At 42.5% G+C, this 21,907-nt stretch overlaps 1 protein-coding gene across 1 annotated transcript in view; it reads left to right on the top strand.

Annotated features, from left to right (window-relative positions):
* The window catches only part of LOC126235547 (dehydrogenase/reductase SDR family member 11-like), a 95,342-nt gene extending 84,437 nt beyond the window's left edge, over window positions 1–10,905 (top strand). Inside the window, exons 5-6 of the mRNA XM_049944264.1 lie at window positions 2,440–2,604; window positions 10,864–10,905. Coding sequence (XP_049800221.1) covers window positions 2,440–2,604; window positions 10,864–10,905 — 207 coding nt within the window. The remainder of the gene's footprint in view (window positions 1–2,439; window positions 2,605–10,863) is intronic.
* Window positions 10,906–21,907: the final 11,002 nt, after the last annotated feature.

Below are 21,907 nucleotides of genomic sequence, written 5' to 3' on the forward strand. Positions count from 1 at the left end.
ACAACAACATCCAACTACAATCCTCACCTTAAAAACACACAGAGCGACAACACATATGAATAGCACAGTGTACACTGACAGAATAAGCTAACGTACAGTCAAACTTAAAATACTGAAACACCGTTGGCTACCAGACCACATCGCGTGGTTCAAATGGTTCAAATGGCTCTGAGCGCTATGGGACTCAACTGCTGTGGTCATAAGTCCCCTAGAACTTAGAACTACTTAAACCTAACTAACCTAAGGACAGCACACAACACCCAGCCATCACGAGGCAGAGAAAATCCCTGACCCCGCCGGGAATCGAACCCGGGAACCCGGGCGTGGGAAGCGAGAACGCTACCGCACGACCACGAGATGCGGGCCACATCGCGTGTTAACTGCTGCTGTCCCAATGCCCTCCTTCTTTCACCAGTCTCTCTAACTCCACCGCACTGCCTCTTTCTCCAGGGTCCGTCTCGTTTGCTAGCGTAAATTCACTGTCACTCCACTCCACTGCACTGCCCTCATCTGACGACTGTGGCCAACCCTTTGGCCAGCTATGCTAATGACAAAGACAAGCACAGCAGACACGCCTTGTTATGGCTGGTGTGGAACTCAAGGCTTATCGTCTGGCCACAGCCCCCCCCCCCCCCTCCCCAGTACTCTCTCAAGTTGCTGTGACACCTTCCACTCCTTACGGCTGCCACTATATCCACTGCCTGCAGTGAACCTACAGCAATCTGTACAGGGTCTACTTTTCGGTGGCTAACTCCCACAGCCAATAGCCCCGTCATGTAAACAGGACCCAATGGCATGCCCTGCATTGCCTTATAACACACATTATCTGCTGCCACTGCTGAGAGGATCCAGAGATGGCTTCTGGTTCACGCTACTTTCAAGTCATGTCGTTTTGCCACCGCAGACCTCAGAGTGTCGCTGCCTATCCCAATTTTGCCGACGCATGTGTCCCATGATTAAGGCTCCATACCTGCACTAGCGCGACCAGTTGGGTGGGCAGTAAATCAGAAGTACCCCAAAAATTCTTTTTAACAGCACAAACTCCATGCCCCCTCCCACCCACAAAACTGGACGCCACCCCAACCAGTAAGGCAACAGAGCACCGTATTCATAGGAGACAAGACCTGTGTACATAGCAGTTAGCTCCATCTTCTCCATTGGCGATCGTGGCAATCAGTCGCAGTTACAGAACGACAAGCATTGCGAGACGTTCAGCCTATGGTCCGTCAGCCTGAAAAGTCACATTTGCTGCTGAAGGGGTGACCATCAGCAGGCGCCAACGCCTATAGCCTCAACACTCTGTACGTTCGTTGGAGGACGTTTCCGGGCACAGGTTCCTATTCTCAATTTGTTCCTCACAACACCATCTACAACCCCTCAAATTTTATCAGTATCATGTTCTAACAGCCTGTATTTACTGAGGGCTTAAAATGGAGGGCAGTTAATCTGAACAGGCTGTACTAAGTGAAGTCATTAACTAAAGAACTGTGATATTTCTAAGTTGGCATGAGAAATGCTTGCTGTATATGACATACACATTGCTGATGAATTACTGCTTTCTAACGCCGTTTTCTAGCAGCCATGAACATATCGATAAAAACACCAATATCTCGTTAAAGCATTCCGTCATCAGGCCACAAGTGGCCTATCGGGACCATCCGACCGCCCTGTCATACTCAGGTGAGGATGTGGATAGGAGAGGCGTGTGGTCAACATACCGATCTCGCGGTCGTTATGATGGTTTTCTTTGACCGGAGCCGCTACTGTTTGGTCGAGTAGCTCCTCAATTGGCATCACGAGGCTAAGTGAACCCCGAAAAGTGGCAACAGCGCATGACGGCCCAGATGGTCACCCATCCAACAGCCAGCCATGCCCGGACAGCACTTCGATGATCTGACGGGAACTGGTGTATCCACTGAGGCAACGCCGTCGCTAATATCTCGTTAAGTACATGCTCAATTTTGAAGAAACTTGTCGAAATTTGCTTTCTTGCGCTTCTTGCATTGACCGTGTAATATTTACTGCACAAGTTTTCTTTAGCGGTTGTAAAATGAATGTACAATGGGCTGTGATGTCATCACTGGAATCTTGATATGGACGGTTGACAGAGTGGTCAGTTGTGTGTAAACAGATAGCAGCTATGAGGAAGCCTCATTTGCTTCCCCACATACACTACCTTTTTACACGCGCAGTAGTAACTATACTCACTGATAGCTGATGGTATACAGAGAGAATGTTAATTGTGATTAGTCTGAACTGCCAATGTACTGATGAGTAGTGTTAATCTTTCTGTGTATAAACATGTATGAGCACAGGCATATCTGTGTTTGTGTGTGTGTGTGTGTGTGTGTGTGTGTGTGTGTACGTGCGTGCGTGTTTTTCAAAATTTCATTTCTGTGACTGCACATACTTTTTATTGCGACACATGTTTTCTTACAGGAGGTTTCTCCAGGTTTAGTGCTAACTGAGGGAATAACAAACGTAGCGGCTGCTGCTCCAAAGGGAAACGATTTTTTCTCCAAATTGAACGATATACCTTCTTTGGAATCAGAAGACGTAGCAGGAGCTGTTCTTTATATGTTGTCCCAGCATCCTCGCATTCAGGTGTGTACCATGCGCTATAGAATCGATAGAGTGGAGTTTTGGGTTCATTCCGTGTAGACTAATAATTTTACTTTAAAATAATTCGAGACTTCATCCATGTTTACCTAGCAATCTCTGTAATAAGATGTTTGAACGGTGACTACCTAGTGTGAAGTGACCTAATAGCTCAGATCGAGCACTTCTACTTTTTTTCATTTTTTGCTTAATAATTATCATGTACCAGCTACAAAGTTTTATGTGGGAGTTGTGTGTAGCGGCTCTAGCTTGCGTAGTTTTATCACTATGCTTTGGCCTCCGCTATGCAATTAATTGGACTAACAGCAAGTTCCAGAAAACCAAACACATCAACACTCGGCAACTCTAAGATAGCCACCACACCCTACCTGGATGTAGTATCACTTGGTACGACTTAGGAGACAGGGCTAATCAAAGTAGTAGGTATAACATGAAATATTTTAACGGCGGGAATTGTGGGTATAGACAGACGAATATTATGATGAACATTATTCAGTACATGATGTAAAAGGCAAAATTTAGTTTGACAGCGGCAGATAAAGTTACATTTTTTCTACATCAGAGCTTAGAAGTACACCTTAAAGTATGAAAACATCATTATAGAAAATACAAAAACTGCTGAATGACACAGCTTGTAGAAAACGATATAACATTAAGTACAGCAAATAATCCACTTAATAAATGAAAAATTATGAGTTGACTTAGACGGAAAAAACATTTCGGTAACAGCAGGAAGAGATCCGAAATTAAACGTCAAGTAACGGCTTTATATTGTTGAAGATATTTTTATTACAGAACTGCAGCTGCTCATTGAGAATGAGGCTGTCATTTCGAGAAAGATGTTTAAAAATTTTTAATTCTTCAAGAATATCTAATCTACGCCCTTTCTTCTCGGTGTGCAAAATGTTGATATCGTCACTAGCATGAGGCGCGTGACCTGTAATCACAAGGTAGTCGGCAAAAGACGAGTTTTGGGTGCTAGTGCCATTTTTTTCTTAAAAGATGTTCTTTGTATCAGACTGTAAAGGCACGTCCTATTTGTCCTACGTAGTAAGAAGAGCAGGTGTCGCAGAAAACCTTATAGACGCCAGAACATTCTAAAGGGGAACGAGTCGATTTTAAATTATGAATGAATTTTTTTTTTTCAAATTATTATTGGTAGAAAAGTCAGCGTTGCAGTTGTATTTATTACGAAGAAGGCGTTGGATCTGATAGGAGATGGGCCCCAAGAAAGGAATAGAAAAATATTTTTTTGGGTTAGATTCAATGATAGAGGTGCCGAGCGTAGTAACTCATTTAACAGTTTCCTTTTTAAGGATGTCATCTACTACGCCGTGTTCGTATTCGTTATTAACTGCTATCGTTTTGAGTAAATTGATTTCATCATTGAATTTTTCTTTCGAAAGTGGAATAGAAGTAGCTCGTTGAATGGCAGAGTAAAAGAAAGTAGTTTTATGAGATTGTAAGCACCAAGTCAAGAAAGTTTAATTGGCGGGTCTCGATTTCGGGTTCGATGGTGAAAGGTTTTTTTCTCATGAAGTTCATTGAAGAGATTGAAAATTCGTTCAGTGCCATCAGCAGGTCCCTTGTAGAAGACTAAAATATCATCAACGTATCTGAAATAGGAGAGAATGCCCAATGCTGTAACTGTATAACAGTTGAAAAACTTTTCTTCTAGAGAGTGGATGAAAATATTGACAAAAATACCAGCTAAGAGATTTCCCATAGCGAGACCCTCGGATTCCCGGTACATTAGTTCATTAAATTCAAAATAGTTGTTTATGACCACAACTGTGATGAGATTCATGAAGTCCGTGATTTGTTCACCTGAAAGATCATTTTTGAAATGATGTAAATTTTTTTCTACGATTGTAAGCGTTTCTTGCAACAGGGACGTTAGATTAAGATTTTTGGTGTCTAATGAAAATAACTTGGTGTCTGAATTGCATTATAAATCTTTTATTTTATGGACTAAGGTGTGACTATTGGGGATGGAATAATTGTTCTCGGAAAACAATGATTTTTTTTTTAGTGTTAGTAAGGGGTCCGTAGGCCCTTACTATAAGTTTGCACTCGGCACAGGTCGACAGGGCAACTATCGATTAGTGTGTCGTGTTGCGAGAGCGAGAGTAGAGTCGGTTGGTTCCCATGTGGCGGGCCGAGCTGTGCGGAAGCCAGCAGTTGTTGTAATGCAAGGTTTACCGACAAAGGGAGTGGCCATCGCCGCGGTTTAACCCCTTTGTGTTAGAATAATACGGGGAAAGTGAAAAAGTATAATTACGAGTGTGATCAGTGATATTTCTGTGCCGTTATTTTGATTTCGCGTCTACCGCGCCGGCATTTATTTTGGATTAGCAGTGTTGGATTGCAGTGATTGAATTTGCGTGTGACGAATATGAACAACGAAGAAGCCTGTGCTGAGATTAGCAGTCATTAAAAGTGTATAGACGAAGGCAGTGGCTGTCTCCTCCTTATTGTGTTTCTTGAGACGAATATAGATTCTTGATTAGTGAAGCTGTGTTGTTATTACTAGACATTTCATTATTACAGCATTTGAGAAGGACAAAATGGAATGTAACAACTCCGTAGCAGTCCATTCCGATTGCCAGCCCCATTAGGTACACGGTCACATTAATTAATAATTTATTGGTCTGCTATCAGATCCCGATCGAGCGGGATACATAAATACGGACGTGTTACAAGTTTCATGCAGAAATTTGACCAAATCATGGTACGCGCTATTCATACTATTAGATATCGGCCGTATCGGGCGATTAGGTTTGTGAATTTGACATTGAGACCGAAGTTTTTGGGGCTGATGCTACCTGTAGCTCGACATATGCGAGCAGCCCGTAGAGGCTCGCTTTCCACGCACTTTACTTTAAAATTGTGACTAAAGCTTTTTCGCTAAATATTTATTTTATACATGAGGTGTAAGTACTGCTTCTTCTTGTACTGTTAATCAGTTTCACACTGTATTTCTATGCTTCTACATGAGCAAAAAGTTACCACGTCTGCTGTTGTAATACAAAACTTTGCCTGTGGGTTCATGTACTAAATACTGTTCATTTTAACATTCAGTTGTCGATATTTTAAATGTTAAGTTGCCTACTTATATTTATGGCTACTAGATGGCACTCTTGGTGTAATATTCACCTGCCCGCACTTGCCAACGCTCTTAATAGCTGCTGGCGACATCTAAAACTATGTGTTCCTGAATACTGGACCCCTTTTGGGATCAAAATAAGTTGCGTCAAGTCTTTATGTCACTTGTTTTTATTCCTGGTACTGTTCCAGTGTGTTGAGCTGTTGGTTGGAAAAATAAACATGTTACTTACAGCAAAAGTCGGTAAGGAATAAATATACTAAGAAGCAGAAGTGACTATATCCAATTCTTTGAATAAGTTTCGTCATGCTGTTCATGAACTTACACCAAGAGTCTTACTACAAGGTTTTGTTCTCTAAAGACTTTCTCTTTGTTTGTAAAGTTACTCCAAAACATGATACTCTTCGACACAACACAGTAAATACAAGCGAAGTTTGCCAATTTTTAAATATTTAGATCTCGATTGTCACCGGTTGCAAGAAAATGTGGTGCAGCTGAAATTTATTGTGAATAAATCTCCCTTGAACCTCCCTTAAAATCTTGTTCAATTTCTTCCTTAGATCCGTTATATAATAGCACTATAGCAGATATCTTGGTCAATTATGTTGAAATTCAATTTTTCAAAAATAATCCAGAAATAACAAATAAAATTATGTACTACAAAAGATATGTTGATGACACATTGCTATTATATAACGGTTCTAAGGAAGAAATTGATGCTTTCGCTAACAACTTAAATAATTTACATCCAAAACTTGTATTTACAGTAGTACACGAAAGTAACAATAATACTAATTTCCTGGACCTCACAATTGCAAACAAGAATGGAAAACATAATATCGCTATTTATAGAAAACCCACGTCAACCGATGTAATAATAAATGCTACACCATGCCATCCATTAAGATACAAAATTGCATTTTTTTAAATCTATGATACATAGGATACTGAAATTACCTCTTCAACCTGATGCAATCCAGAAGGAAATTGATACATTAAAACAGATAGCAGTTGCTAACAATTATAATTCCCATCAGGTTGATCTCTTATATTAAAAATTACTATAAACAAATGATGCTGTTATAAATTCCAAGAAGAGATTTACAAAAATGACATACATGGGACCTATTTCAGATAATATAAATAAATTATTTAAGAATACAAGCGTGACAATAGCATTTAAAACCAATAACCCACTACAGATGAAACTGAAACACACAATTGGGGAATCAAATATTACCAAAAGTCAGGCGTTTACAAAATAATATGTAATGACTGAGAAACAATATATGGGCCAAACTGGCCGTAAGTTTCTAACACGTTTTAAAGGACATACTACTGGTACTGCACGTACCAAATCAATATTTGGTCATCATCTTGATGGATACTATCCTTCTGAGGGTTGCATTTCTAACAATTTGAAGATATTACATACTGTGCCAAAAGGACTACTGTTAAATACTTTAGAAGAAATTGAAATCTTTTCACTTCACAAAAGTAATCCATTATCTGTTTTAAACGAACAACTTCAGTTCAAAGACAAACATTTCTTTGAGCTTTTCGATGAGCTGTTTTAGAATGTTCACTCTTCAGTCCTATGTTTTTTAAAATTATTAAGACTTTAAGAAATATTTTATCTTTACTTTTCAATTTTATTTCACCAAACATTATTTTATGACTGAGTATCTGTTTTAGAATGTTTGCTTAAGCTTTTAGACTGCATATTGCTAATTCACATCCTTATTTTTTACGGCTCATAGTATTATAATTCTATATTCCTTCCATTTCTTTATTAGTTTTATTTGTTTATAAGACTGGCATACAACTTAAAGAACACCAATGCCTTTTAAAAATTGTCACATGTAATAAAAAATGCAATCTACATACGAACTTCATAGACAATATTTCATAAATATGAACAACTACTTCGTATCGTATTTGTGCAGCATGTAGTATACATGTCAGCTAAAGATTATTGCAACCTACTCACTGAAAATCGTTTCAATAAAGACATGTTGCTGCACAATGTACATCGTCTGACGATGACAGTCTTCGCCATTGCACTTTTGCATCAACTTCGTTAGAAAGAAGCCTGCTGGTACATCTTTGCACTGGCGTTTGTCCTCACCATGACAACCACTAGTTCGCATATCAAATTTACAACTTTAGTGGAAAGAAACTTACTGCCTCATCTTTGGAACGGCGTCCAACTTCACCATGGCAACCAGTGGTTCCAAATGGTTCACTAACAGGCCTTGAGAGGGCAACCCATGAACTGCCAAACCGAAGTTCATTTATCTTACATATTTAAATATTTTTAACGCTTCTTAATTGACAATAGCTGTTCAATAAGCTAAGTTTAGTGTGTGTTTATTTTTATTTCTTGACAATGTTCTTTAACTAAGAAATTTTACATTGTTATTCGACTAATAACTCATTGGTTAGTAATGACATCATGCCGTCAGAAGTGGGCGCAACCTCCATTATACGAGGGCAGTTCAATAAGTAATGCAACACATTTTTTTTTCTGAAACAGGGGTTGTTTTATTCAGCATTGAAATCCACCAGGTTATTCCCCAATCTTTTAGCTACACAACACTATTTTTCAACGTAATCTCCATTCAATGCTACCGCCTTACGCCACCTTGAAATGAGGGCCTGTATGCCTGCACGGTACCATTCCACTGGTCGATGTCGGAGCCAACGTCGTACTGCATCAATGACTTCTTCATCATCCGCGTAGTGCGTCCCACGGATTGCGTCCTTCATTGGGCCAAACATATGGAAATCCGACGGTGCGAGATCGGGGCTGTAGGGTGCATGAGGAAGAACAGTCCACTGAAGTTTTGTGAGCTCCTCTCGGGTGCGAAGACTTGTGTGAGGTCTTGCGTTGTCATGAAGAAGGAGAAGTTCGTTCTGATTTTTGTGCCTACGAACACGCTGAAGTCGTTTCTTCAATTTCTGAAGAGTAGCACAATACACTTCAGAGTTGATCGTTTGACCATGGGGAAGGACATCGAACAGAATAACCCCTTCAGCGTCCCAGAAGACTGTAACCATGACTTTACCGGCTGAGGGTATGGCTTTAAACTTTTTCTTGGTAGGGGAGTGGGTGTGGCGCCACTCCATTGATTGCCGTTTTGTTTCAGGTTCGAAGTGATGAACCCATGTTTCATCGCCTGTAACAATCTTTGACAAGAAATTGTCACCCTCAGCCACATGACGAGCAAGCAATTCCGCACAGATGGTTCTCCTTTGCTCTTTATGGTGTTCGGTTAGACAACGAGGGACCCAGCGGAAACAAACCTTTGAATATCCCAACTGGTGAACAATTGTGACAGCACTACCAACAGAGATGTCAAGTTGAGCACTGAGTTGTTTGATGGTGATCCGTCGATCATCTCGAACGAGTGTGTTCGCACGCTCCGCCATTGCAGGAGTCACAGCTGTGCACGGCCGGCCCGCACGCGGGAGATCAGACAGTCTTGCTTGACCTTGCGGCGATGATGACACACGCTTTGCCCAACGACTCACCGTGCTTTTGTCCACTGCCAGATCACCGTAGACATTCTGCAAGCGCCTATGAATATCTGAGATGCCCTGGTTTTCCGCCAAAAGAAACTCGATCACTGCCCGTTGTTTGCAACGCACATCCGTTACAGACGCCATTTTAACAGCTCTGTACAGCGCTGCCACCTGTCGGAAGTCAATGAAACTATACGAGACGAAGCGGGAATGTTTGAAAATATTCCACAAGAAATTTCCGGTTTTGTCAACCAAAATTGGCCGAGAAAAAAAAATGTGTTGCATTACTTATTGAACTGCCCTCGTATATAGTAAGACGTGCACTGGTTTCTCCAATAGTGATTCTCCAGATGAAAGGGGTTCCTACTCAATGGTAATTCATCGTTTTATAGCTTTATAACTTTATGTATTTTCTTTAATGTATGTAGCCCTCTAATTAAAGCTTTGTATATTACTTGTAGGTCTGAAGATGACCACAGAGTGGTCGAAACCGGTCACCTTAATAAATATAAATCGTGATCAAGACTGTTTTTAATAGTAAATATTTGTAACACATTGATCACTGCCTCTCCCATAATGTATACAAAGGTAATATAATAAAGTGTGAATATAATAAAGAGTGAATATACTAAAGTGTGAATTTCCTTGTCAGTCTGTTAACACCTCCGAGCTGCTTTCCATCTTCTAAAAACCACGATGTAAGCAAAACAACAAGCGAAGATAATCTTCTCACAACCTTCTAAACTCATCTGCAGTTAGTTTCGATTGCGGAAACGAAGACTTAACCCACAAAAAATTTCTGGCGTAGAGAAGTTATCGATCACAGGAAGATGGGGCTCGGCAGGCGCAGACGCCCAAACAAACTTATTTGAAACATACTTCTAGCCAGAATTCGATTATGAAACTGTGCAAAGTTATTCTTAAAGAATCAATCTAATAAATTACGCAACAAAAAAAATCGAATTTTTTCACACTCTTGCCTACGTCTGCCCTTAAAACGGCCGTACCGCTCTTCGTTAGAGCATTGTTAGGCGTTAGTCGCAATTCGACTAATAGCTTCGTTAATATGGAGGCGCATCGGGCGGAAAACTATTACCAAAACTCGTGGGGTATGTTGGAAACCATCTATTCAGCATAATGACCTGGTAGCCGATTACTTAGCCACTGTAATACTCGGCGGTACCAGACAAATTTTTGTCTTTTCTGTTTGATTGTAATAGTCTTCGAAAACTCTGTCATCCATACCGTATGCAACAACATTTCTGCTTGTGGCTATGCATTGTTCATGCAGTAATTCGTCTGTAAGGTAAGTAATTTTCTGTGGACGAAGGGCTGCTAAGAGCGTGGAGTTGTGAATACACCGGATTATGAGAAAACATATGGAGAGGAAAATGGCTTCTTTAGTGGATTTCACTGATAGAGAGAAGAATTAAAAAAATTTCTATGACTGTCATGCAACGTTTCCTAATAGCCTCTGTGCTACGTTCGCATTTTGAGAGACTGGCGGTGAGACGACGCCTCATGTCAGAAGGCCAATCTATTCTGTATAAAAAGAAAGGTGTAATTCTTAATCATTTGCAAGCTCTTAACACCATTCTCAATTCCTGTTGCAGGTGCGCGATATAATTGTATTACCAACTGGCACTCCGTTCTAAGACAAAGCAAGGTCCTGCTGCCATCTACTAACGTTTGTGTAGATGTGCTAGGGTAAGAATAGTAATGCTATGTTACTGTTGTATTAGCGGAAATGCTTTAAAGAATAAACAGCCTTTTGTTAAACAGTGAGCGTCATTTTTTTCTACACAACCAAACTTTCAGTTAAACTGTCAAAATGATACTACATTTCTGGATCATCGTTTATGGTATGGATTTTGAATGCTGTAAGAGGTAACGTACGTAATTTAGTCTTATTCCAAGGAAAAATTTCGCAGGTAATCGATGAATTTATTTCATACGTCGAATACAGTGTACTGGACTTTCTTCCTTTCTGAGGTAAGGCTTATGATATGGCTGGCACCTTGTTCACCAACAACCGTAAAAACGTTAATTATTGGATGATTTGTAAGACGGCAATTCAGATTTTTAAACAGCTGGTTCTAGTTTCCGATGATTTGCTGGGTTCACGTCAGTGTCGGCAGGGTAACGATTCGCAGCTCATATTTGGCATAACGTGCCAAAACGTGACTACTAACTGAGATGGAACGTCTCCTGCTTATGCAGATAAAATGCACAAATTACTTACACGTAAACATATATTGAACACGCTCTAGGGTCAACATATTTTTATGTTACATTTGCTGTTGTTATTGTATTTAGCACAAAGGCTGTTTTCTGCAACTATTCACGCTAGCCTAACCCGTGGGAGCCTGCTCATCTCTGTGTGACTACTGCAATCTGCATTCATTTCAACTGACATATGGTAGTGAAGCCTATGTCTCCTTTTTTGTACTATTCTCAAGCCGCATCAGTACCAAACTGCCAATTCTTTGATGCCTCGGGATATCTCCAAACTGATCCCTTCTTTCCGCCAATATGTTCCGTAAATTTGTTTTCTGCGCATTTCGATCAGTACTTCTTCATTAGTTAGTGGATTTACCCATCCAATCTTCAACATTCTTCTGTATCACTACAATTTAAAAGCTTCTATATTCTACGAATAAAAAGGAAACGCGCAACGAAAGAATTTTCCGAATGGGAAGAAATCAGTAGATGTAATGGACATGTACAGACAAATGATTACAACTTCAGAAAAATTGAAAGATTTATTCAAGAGGAGTCAATAACGCGTTGATCCATAACTGGCCCTTATTTGGATACTCTGCTTAGCATTGATTGACAAAGTTTTTAGATATTCTCCTGTGGATATAGTTCCATATTCTGTCCAACTGGCACGTTAAACCATCAAAATTCTGAGCTGGTGGGAGTGCTCTGCCCACATTGCTCCCAACGTTCTCAACTGGGGAGTGATCTGGCGACCTTGATGGCCAAATAAGGTTTGGAAAGCACGATGACAAGCGGTAGAAACTCACGCCGTGCGGGCAGGCATTATCTTGCTGAAATGTAAGCCCAGGATGGCTTACAATGAAGGGCAGCAAACCGGGTATAGAATATCGTCGCCACTCCCTCACCACCAGACACCTCAAGTATACAGGGTGAGTCACCTAACATTACCGCTGGATGTATTTCGTAAACCACATCAAATACTGACGAATCGATTCCACAGACCGAACGTGAGGAGAGGGGCTAGTGTAATTGGTTAATACAAACCATAAAAAAATGCACGGAAGTATGTTTTTTAACACAAACCTACGTTTTTTTAAATGGAACCCCGTTAGTTTTGTTAGCACATCTGAACATATAAACAAATACGTAATCAGTGCCGTTTGTTGCATTGTAAAACGTTAATTACATCCGGAGATATTGTAACCTAAAGTTGACGCTTGAGTACCACTCCTCCGCTGTTCGATCGTGTGTATCGGAGAGCACCGAATTACGTAGGGATCCAAAGGGAACGGTGATGGACCTTAGGTACAGAAGAGACTGGAATAGCAAATTACGTCCACATGCTAACTGTTGTGACTTGGCAAGACAGCCAAGTCACAATGGGAGGAAGCCGAAAGGCACGCGTTAAGCTCACGCAGATTGGCGTGAGGTCTGGAACAGTTAAAGGAATTAATAGTAGCAAATAAAGTACGTAGTTGATATAATACTTAACTTTAATCCACAATTGTAGAACATCTCTCTTGACGGTACATGTTATAACCACAATATAAAATAATATCAAATGCTATGGCGCCTTGCTAGGTCGTAGCAAATGACGTAGCTGAAGGCTATGCTAACTATCGTCTCGGCAAATGAGAGCGTAGTTGTCATTGATCCATCTCTGGCAAAGTCGGCTGTACAACTGGGGCGAGTGCTAGTACATCTCTCTAGACCTGCCGTGTGGCGGCGCTCGGTCTGCAATCACTGACAGTAGCGACACGCGGGTCCGACGTATACTAGCGGACCGCGGCCGATTTAAAGGCTACCACCTAGCAAGTGTGGTGTCTGGCGGTGACACCACACAAACACCTTTTTATTGGTCTTTTTCACTGACGCACATGTACATTACCATGAGGGGTGAGGTACACGTACACACGTGGTTTCCGTTTTCAATTGCGGAGTGGAATAGAGTGTGTCCCGACATGTCAGGTCAATAGATGTTCAATGTGGTGGCCATCATTTGCTGCACACAATTGCAATCTATGGCGTAATGAATGTCGTACACGCCGCAGTACATCTGGTGTAATGTCGCCGCAGGCTGCCACAATACGTAGTTTCATATCCTCTGGGGTTGTAGGCACATCACGGTACACATTCTCCTTTAACGTACCCCACAGAACGAAGTCCAGAGGTGTAAGATCAGGAGAACGGGCTGGCCAACTTATTCGTCCTCCACGTCCTATGAAACGCCCGTCGAACATGCTGTCTAGGGTCAGCCTAGTGTTAATTGCGGAATGTGCAGGTACACCATCATGCTGATACCACATACGTCGACGAGTTTCCAGTGGGACATTTGCGAGCAACGTTGGCAGATCATTCTGTAGAAACGCGATGTATGTTGCAGCTGTTTGGGCCCCTGCAATGAACTGAGGACCAATGAGGTGGTCGCCAATGATTCCGTACCATACATTTACAGTCCACGGTCGCTGTCGCTCTACCTGTCTGAGCCCGCGAGGATTGTCCACGGACCAGTAATGCATGTTCCGTAGATTCACTGTCCCGTGGTTTGTGAAACCCGCTTCATCGGTAAATAGGTAGAACTGCAACACATTCTCTGTTAATGCCCATTGACAGAATTGCACTCGATGATTAAAGTCATCACCATGTAATTGCTGATGTAGCGACACATGAAACGGGTGAAAGCGGTGTCGATGCAGTATGCGCATGACACTACTTTGACTCAGTCCACCGGCTCTCGCAATGTCCCGTATACGCATGTGTGGGTTCATGGCAACAGCAGCTAACACACCAACTGCACCCGCTTCTCCTGTGACGGGCCTGTTCCGGACCCGTTTGCGTGCTACGACCATACCTGTTGCATACAGTTGGCGGTAGATGTTTTGCAATGTGCGGCACGTTGGATGCTCTCTGCCCGGGTACCGTTCTGCATACACCCTGCGGGCTTCAGCTGCATTTCGTCGACACTCGCCATAGGTGAGTATCATCTACGCCTTTTCAGAGTTCGAATAAACCATGGTCACAGTTCCTACAACACTACACTATCACAGACGTCTGGTAAAACGGTGTACTACAGTTGGTCTGCGTGCGGAGACGAATGCAGAATAACAATAGCAGCAAGCGCTACATGCGGACACTGCGACAGCTAGACCAAACCACAACAGTGCACTACAGCCACACTCGTAAACACGGTCGTCATCGTAAACATGTCCCTGCAGATGCTGCTCGCCGACCGTGGCCCGTGTTTGTTACAACACGCAACTGAATGTCGGAGGTTTCAAGCGTCAACTTTAGGTTACAATATCTCCGAATGTAATTAACATTTTACAATGCAACAAACAGCAGTGATTACGTATTTGTTTATATGTTCAAATGTGCTAACAAAACTAACGGGGTTCCATTTTAAAAAAAACGTAGGTTTGTGTTAAAAAACATACTTCCTTGCATTTTTGTATGGTTTGTATTAACAATTACACTAGCCCCTCTCCTCACGTTCGGTCTGTGGAATCGGTTCGTCAGTATTTGATGTGGTTTACGAAATATATCCAGCGGTAACGTTAGGTAACTCACCCTGTATATATCGTAACTGCTTATGGTTGGGGAATCACAGTTTACTGTGGACAGATACACAGATAGAGAAAGAGAGAGATTGGGGGAAAAGAGAGAGAGAGAGGGAGAGAGAGAGAGAGAGAGAGGGAGATCAGGTAATCCACCGATAGCATTCAGGAAAATCAGGGCAATCATGCACCTTGCTCACCAACAATGGTCGAACACCACCTACACTGCTGATAGATCGAGTGGAGTGAGATGGAGAATACTTCCTCTCTTTGTTACAACTGAAGCGGCGAACTGCCGTAACACTAGGCTCACCTCTAGCTACCGTAAGGCCAACAGACCGATCCGTCAGAGATACCATCAACAGAAGAGGATGATGTGCATTAACTGCTATAATAACTTTTATTACAGATCTAATTCCCAACAACATTTCCCGAATTCAATGGTTATTATAATCATTCCATCACAAGTAGGCACTCTTCCATCAGTGTAACATTCTTTAGTTCTTGTCCAAAACTCAATGTACACATATGAAATCAGTGGTTTGATTTCCACGTGGCAGTGGTGAGCCACTCATTATGGTATTCCTTATACCCTTCGAACGATTTGCTGTAGTAAATCGATTAGCTGATTGCTTTAACGACTTACCTTTTTTTGTGATATGTTACAATACAGCGTCACCGGTCTATTGCGGTCTAACTGTGTTGGTGAGGCAGTAAATTTATCCACAGGGCAGTGACTGCGTCACTGCAATTCACTTTGGAGGTGTGGCTGTGGGACTTGTAGTCCTGTACCACCCTCTGACGGTGACAGTACTACATGATTCAGGCAGAAAAATTTAGCCTAACGTGGGCAGGTATGATTGGAAAGTATTGGACGTGTAGAATGGGGGCTAGTCCCGCCAAAGGATGCGTCCGTGGTGGGCGTGCCAGGCCTATCGTTAGCCATGGTCGGAATCCGATTCCTCTAGGATGGTTAGGGGAACCGGATGTCGATGCCAGCGGCGTGGAAGTGTGGTTCCAAACTGGCGTAACCCATGGACAGTGTCCCGCAAGGCATCCACTTTCTCATAGAGCCGCCGCGCGTTGTTGCGTGTGGTCGTCTTTAGGGGGACGATATCCGCTTCCTCGTGGAGAGTGACAATTCTCGTGAGTGGCGGGGCGTGCAGGCTCCACCTGAGCACCTTGTTCTGCAGGCGCTGCAATGTCCGCATCCTGGTGACACTAATCGTGGCCCATGCAGCAGATCCATACGTGAGGGCAGGCAGGATAACTGTTCGGTAAATGCGGAGCTTGGTATGCAGGTTAAGTTCCCTACTGCGAAAGAGCGGGTACAAAGCCCTGGTTAGCTTTTGCCCCTTGTTGGTGACATACTCCGCATGACAGTGGAAGAGCAACTTGTGGTCCATCTGGACCCCGAGATAGGTGGTTGTCGGGGACCAGGGCACCTGCACACCTGCAATCGAGATATTGCGACGGAGGGCTGGGCGCCGTTTCGTGAAGTAGACTGCCGTAGTTTTGGCGGCATTGAGAGCTATTTTGTTTGTCCGGCACCAGGTGATAGTGGCGTCCACCTGTCGCTGGAGGCGGGCGACGACGCCGTCAGTAATGCGGCCAGTGGTGTATAGTGCTGTGTCGTCAGCGTATTGTGCAAGGTGGCACTCGGGGATGACCGGCATATCATTGACATAGATATTAAAAAGGTTGGGAGATAGCACCGAGCCTTGCGGAGTGCCTGCCGACAATTGGCGAATGCCAGAACGCATTCCCCGTTGAGCCACTAGGAAAGTCCTACCACGGAGGAAGTCATCCACGATCTTGACATAAATATCCGGTATAGGAGTCTGTGTCAGCATCTTGTGTACGAGGATGTCTTGCCAGATCTTGTCGTAGGTGTTTTGCAAGTCCAGAAAAACGGCAGCTGTCGACTTGGCAGTGTTGAAGCCTTTGCTGATGTGTTCAGTGATCCGTAAGACCTGAAGTTCAGCAGAGAGGTGCGAAGTGAATCCGAACTGTTCAGGACGGATCGTCCCAGCTGCCGCAAGAGGATGGGAAAGTCGGTGAAGGATTACAGATTCAAGGATCTTCGCCATAGTGTTTGGGAGGCTGATGGACCTGTTGTTAGTGGGGACTGTAGGGTCCTTAAACCTCTTGGGGATCGCAATCAGCTTGGCTTGTTTCGACTGAGGGGAGAAAATACCAGATGTGAGCTTCGAAGTTAATATATGCCGTGTGGTGGCGCGCTTCTCCTGCACGAGCGAAATATTTATTCCTTGACTTAGCGTTGCTCCATGGCGAGAGAAAAAAAGTAAGAAAATCGGTATGTGACCGGACTTTGTAGCGAGACAGGATAACTAGAGGACGTGTATGAAGTTTTAGCCGTCATATTGTATAATTTGTGTTTCTGAGATTCGCGAGCGATAAGTAACGTTAATGTGGAGTTTAGTAACAGCCATAATACAGTCTGACGCATTTCAAAGGTAATTTCAAGTATTTATTTTTGATCAAAAGATTCTTTGATGAACTATAATGTACGACAAGCTTGTATAGGACTTCGAACATTTGGTGGTCGATGTTTGCTGTAGAACCTGCTTCAGTAACACGATCGAAAGCATAGAGAAAGTTTTCTCTGCTAAAACGAACTCATTTCACTCGCAGACAATCATCCTATGAGCAAATGCGAATGGCAGTCCCCCAATTCGAGAAGATCCTACAGAAGTTTTCTCTCACTTCCACCTCAAGAATTTTAAGGGCAACCGTTGGAATCGGCAGCTGCTTCTACACGACGAAACTTACTTTTGTACGTGTACGAAATTACGTACGCTGTGGTAGTAGCTGACGCCGTTTTGGAAATTAATGTTGTCCTTCACAGACATACAAACAGAGACATACACACGCTAGTTCACTAACAACGAGTTTAATATTACCAGCTTAAGAACGTTAATTTCTTCTTTTGAGACTTAATATTACAGTATAAACCACGTTCTTGTCTTGAGTTCTGGAAATGCTGTGATGTCCTTACACATTGCTTGTTTTGTGTTAATTTCATTAACACTCACTGACAGTAATCTCACTGATTTAATCTTTACTCACTCACACAGGTACGTAACTTTGTGGCAATTTACTGCTTTGTGTATGGGTGTGTTAACCATACTGCAGTGCTGGCGCTAGGGTGACTTGCCAGTTTCATTTTGTGGCGACGTAATGCTCTCAGGTTAGATCATTTACAAACATTTACGCCACTAATGGTGTGTGAGAGCCAATGTATTTGTCGATGAGTTCTATCCATAAGGTCTTCCCGTTTCAACCTTTATATTTAATATGGCAAGGAGTTTTTCTGAATGTTTAAAATAACTGGCTTTTTCATAAAATATCTTTCACTGGGAATAATACATATGTTGCGGTTTGTAGGGTCTGAGAATAGTTGCTAGCATGTGTAGCTTGTGTATTTTCTGCTGTGATACCCCCTGCAGTCTTTAGTAAATCCGACCGACTTACAGACAGTTTCAGCGTATTTATTATATTCTTCACGGCAAAGGCTACACATTTTGTCTCACAATCTATTAAACTTAGCCCACCTTCTGCAGGTGATTTCGTCATCTGATCCATGAAACAACATGCCTGTTCAAATGAACTGTCCTACGTATTTTTATTTGTGCTACATGTTTTCTATCAGTGGGTAGGGCTTGTGCAACATGCCACATATTGGAAAGGGCTACTTTGTGGATGCGTTCAATCCTCTGAAAGATATTCAATTTTTTGTACTACAGTGCCGGAAAAAATGTTACATCCTTACAGAGGTTTCCAATTCACTCAAGATTTACTGTTGCAACAGTGCATGGGTATTACATGAAATTATTACATTTACAGATGAATACCACAAGTGGTTCTGATGTACCAGGTATTGACCCTTGCTGAAATACCCTTAGTACGTAGTGTAGCCCCCATGGGCGACAATCCAGGCGCTGTCTCTGGCATCCATTCGATCGTACAGATGGCGAACACTGTCCTGGGATACATTATTTCATGCCTGCTCGACCTGTTCGCGTAGTTCTACAATAGTTGTTGGTTGACGAGTGCACGACTCAATGCTGGTCCCATCGTGCCCCATACATGCTTGGTTGAAGACAAGTCCAGAGTTCATGCTGGCCAGGGGAGTTCACGCACGCCTTGCAGAGCGCGTAGAGGTTCATGGGCAGTATATGGGTGAGCATTATCCTGTTGGAACAACACACCACGCTCTTTTCGCAAGAACGGCAAAAGATCGGATCTAGCAACATTCTGCACGTGCTGAGTGGTAGTGAGTGTCCCATCTAGAAAGGCCAAAGGTGAACGAAAGTTATAGCTTATCACAGACTAGACCATAAGCCCTGGGGTGCGGCCAGTGTGTCTTGGCCGAATCCAGTCAGTGAGACAGCGTTCACGAGGTGTGTGTTGTATACTCAAACGACCATCACTCGCATGCAGGCAGAATCTGCTTTCAGCACCGAAGACCAAGGCGCGCCATTCCATCTTCCATGTGATCCTCTGAAAATATCAGTCGAGTCGTACACTTCAATGCTGTGGCATGAGTGGAAGACGGGCCGTAGATGTGCATGCCCTTAATCCCAGTGCTAATAACCGGTCCGCAAGAGTTCTTACTGTGGTGATTGTACGATCTGCCACTGCTGTCCTTTCAATACGATGATCATGGTGGGCGTCTGTGCTGTGTGACTGTCCTTGACATTGTCTACAGATGTGGGAATGTTCACGTGACAATTAATAACAGCGTCATTGCAAAATTGGCACAGCACGTCAAGCCTGTGTGGCAGTTCTCCGGAAAGAATATCCCGCCAATCGGAAGGCTATAATTTGGCTCCTCTAAAACTAGTTTAGTTAGCTGTAGGAAGCAGAAAGTGTCTCCGTGGATTGGTTCCTTGCTGGCTTCACACGTCTGCATCATATCAAGCCATCTGGCTGTGAACGTTCCCTGTTAAAGGGTAGACGAAGGTGGCGCTCTGCTATCTATGCCACTACGCTACGTGTTGGCGGGGTACGTTGAAATCATTATCAGTACATTTTCTATTCCCCAGGTGGCACATACAGTCATCGGATCAAGATCGACAGCGTCTTTCGAAATGTACAAATTTTTCCCAGCAGCATATTTGCTATGAGCACCGCTTACGTTTCCTTGTATTCCCTTGGAATTACGTCTATTAAGTCGTCTATGTTTTTCCTTAGTTTCAAGTCCAACACTCTCTTTTCGGCGCCTTTGGTAAAAAGACATATCATGGAATTTACACATTCAGTAAGTCACAAGAGCTGTGTTTTATAATTGCTCGAAGTTACCGCCGTTGCTCACTTGCAGAAGTCCATTATGTCCGAGATTTCACCAATATCTTGGGGTGCACTTTTTTCGTTGCACTTTTCATTGTAACAGAAATACAACGGTAACAACTCATTTGCTTTCTTCATAGGCATCACTCAGGTTTGTTACAATGACGCAGCTCAGATTGTTGGCGCTGTTTTCAAACACTCCCGCCACCGTTGACATGACTGTAGCTAGAAACAAAAATTCACTCAGTCACCTATTATTTACATGTGTCTGAATACCTAGGATAATCGGATCAACACCCACCTTCTCCGCAGTCCAGATTTGACACAATCAAAGAATAGAACTTCCAATGGCCACACACAGGCAAACAGCTAGTAATATTTGCAAGCAATGCATGCTGAGCGCAAAATTTACTCGTTAGCAACACTTCTGACATCCAAGACGGGAAGGCCCTGCTATTGTAGCTGTACGACACTGAGAAAAAGTTTTTCCAGTCAAAATGAAATCAAGAAGCTACTCAAATAATGCTCAGAAATATAAAAAAGATAACATGAACTATGTCGTGGACAAGTGTCAGCAAAGCAAGTTAATTCTCGCTGTTTTGAAATCAAAAAAATGATTGCTGCAAGAACTTACTTGATTTCGTACAGGCTTAATGCTATGGACAAAAACATTAGACAACAATGCACTGAATACTAATCATCTCCCAATGAATAAAACGACACAAACCAAATTAACTTATGAATGAACGAAGGTACCTAACATCTTATGCTACCTACATTAAAGCACTTCATTCAGATTTCCATCTTCACAATTAGCTGATTACTATCTGTTAACAGGTGGTGTGTGACCAAAACAAAATCACCATCACATCAAATGCTGAAAGACTGGTGCAATCGAAGTTACCAATACTTCGATAATAATAACCCCACTTCGGATGCGGTTATTAGGAGATAATATCCAGACTTACATAGCTGTATCCGTCAACAGCAACGATGTGCATGCCTGTCAGCCATTAATATCCCTCCATATTCCAAAAACAGCCCATACATCGACGTAATTTCAACATTTATTATGAGCAGCCGGTACCTCGGATGATGAAGATTGACTTCTCAACCGGCATGTCTGGAATCAGAAAGATGACACGTAAACGAAATGTGAGTAGGGAATATACTAACTCGTTTTTAATTATTTTGACCTCCCTCAAATTTTCTGGGTGTGTCGTGTATCAGGGTGATAGAATACAGTGTGAGGTGGAGGGGTGCTGATTACATGTGGCTTAGCGGTGCATTAGAATACCGAAAGATTCAAAAATCAACAATAGATTTATTACTTGACAAAGACGAATCATTGTTATATACATCTCCGAAAGGAATTCATGAGGCTCATCTTTGTAAGTATCAGTACTCTGTAATCAAACTCCTCATGGACAGTTCCAGTCACGAACACTGGTGCAAATAATTTGAAAGGGTAATTGCAGATACGATTATTAGCGCGGTATGGCTTTTTGGATTACGGGAGGCTGCTCCAAGGAAGAGGCAGAAAGCACTGAAAACACTGGTGTACGGT

This window comes from Schistocerca nitens, chromosome 2, assembly GCF_023898315.1.
Source record: "Schistocerca nitens isolate TAMUIC-IGC-003100 chromosome 2, iqSchNite1.1, whole genome shotgun sequence".
Lineage (NCBI taxonomy): Eukaryota > Metazoa > Arthropoda > Insecta > Orthoptera > Acrididae > Schistocerca > Schistocerca nitens.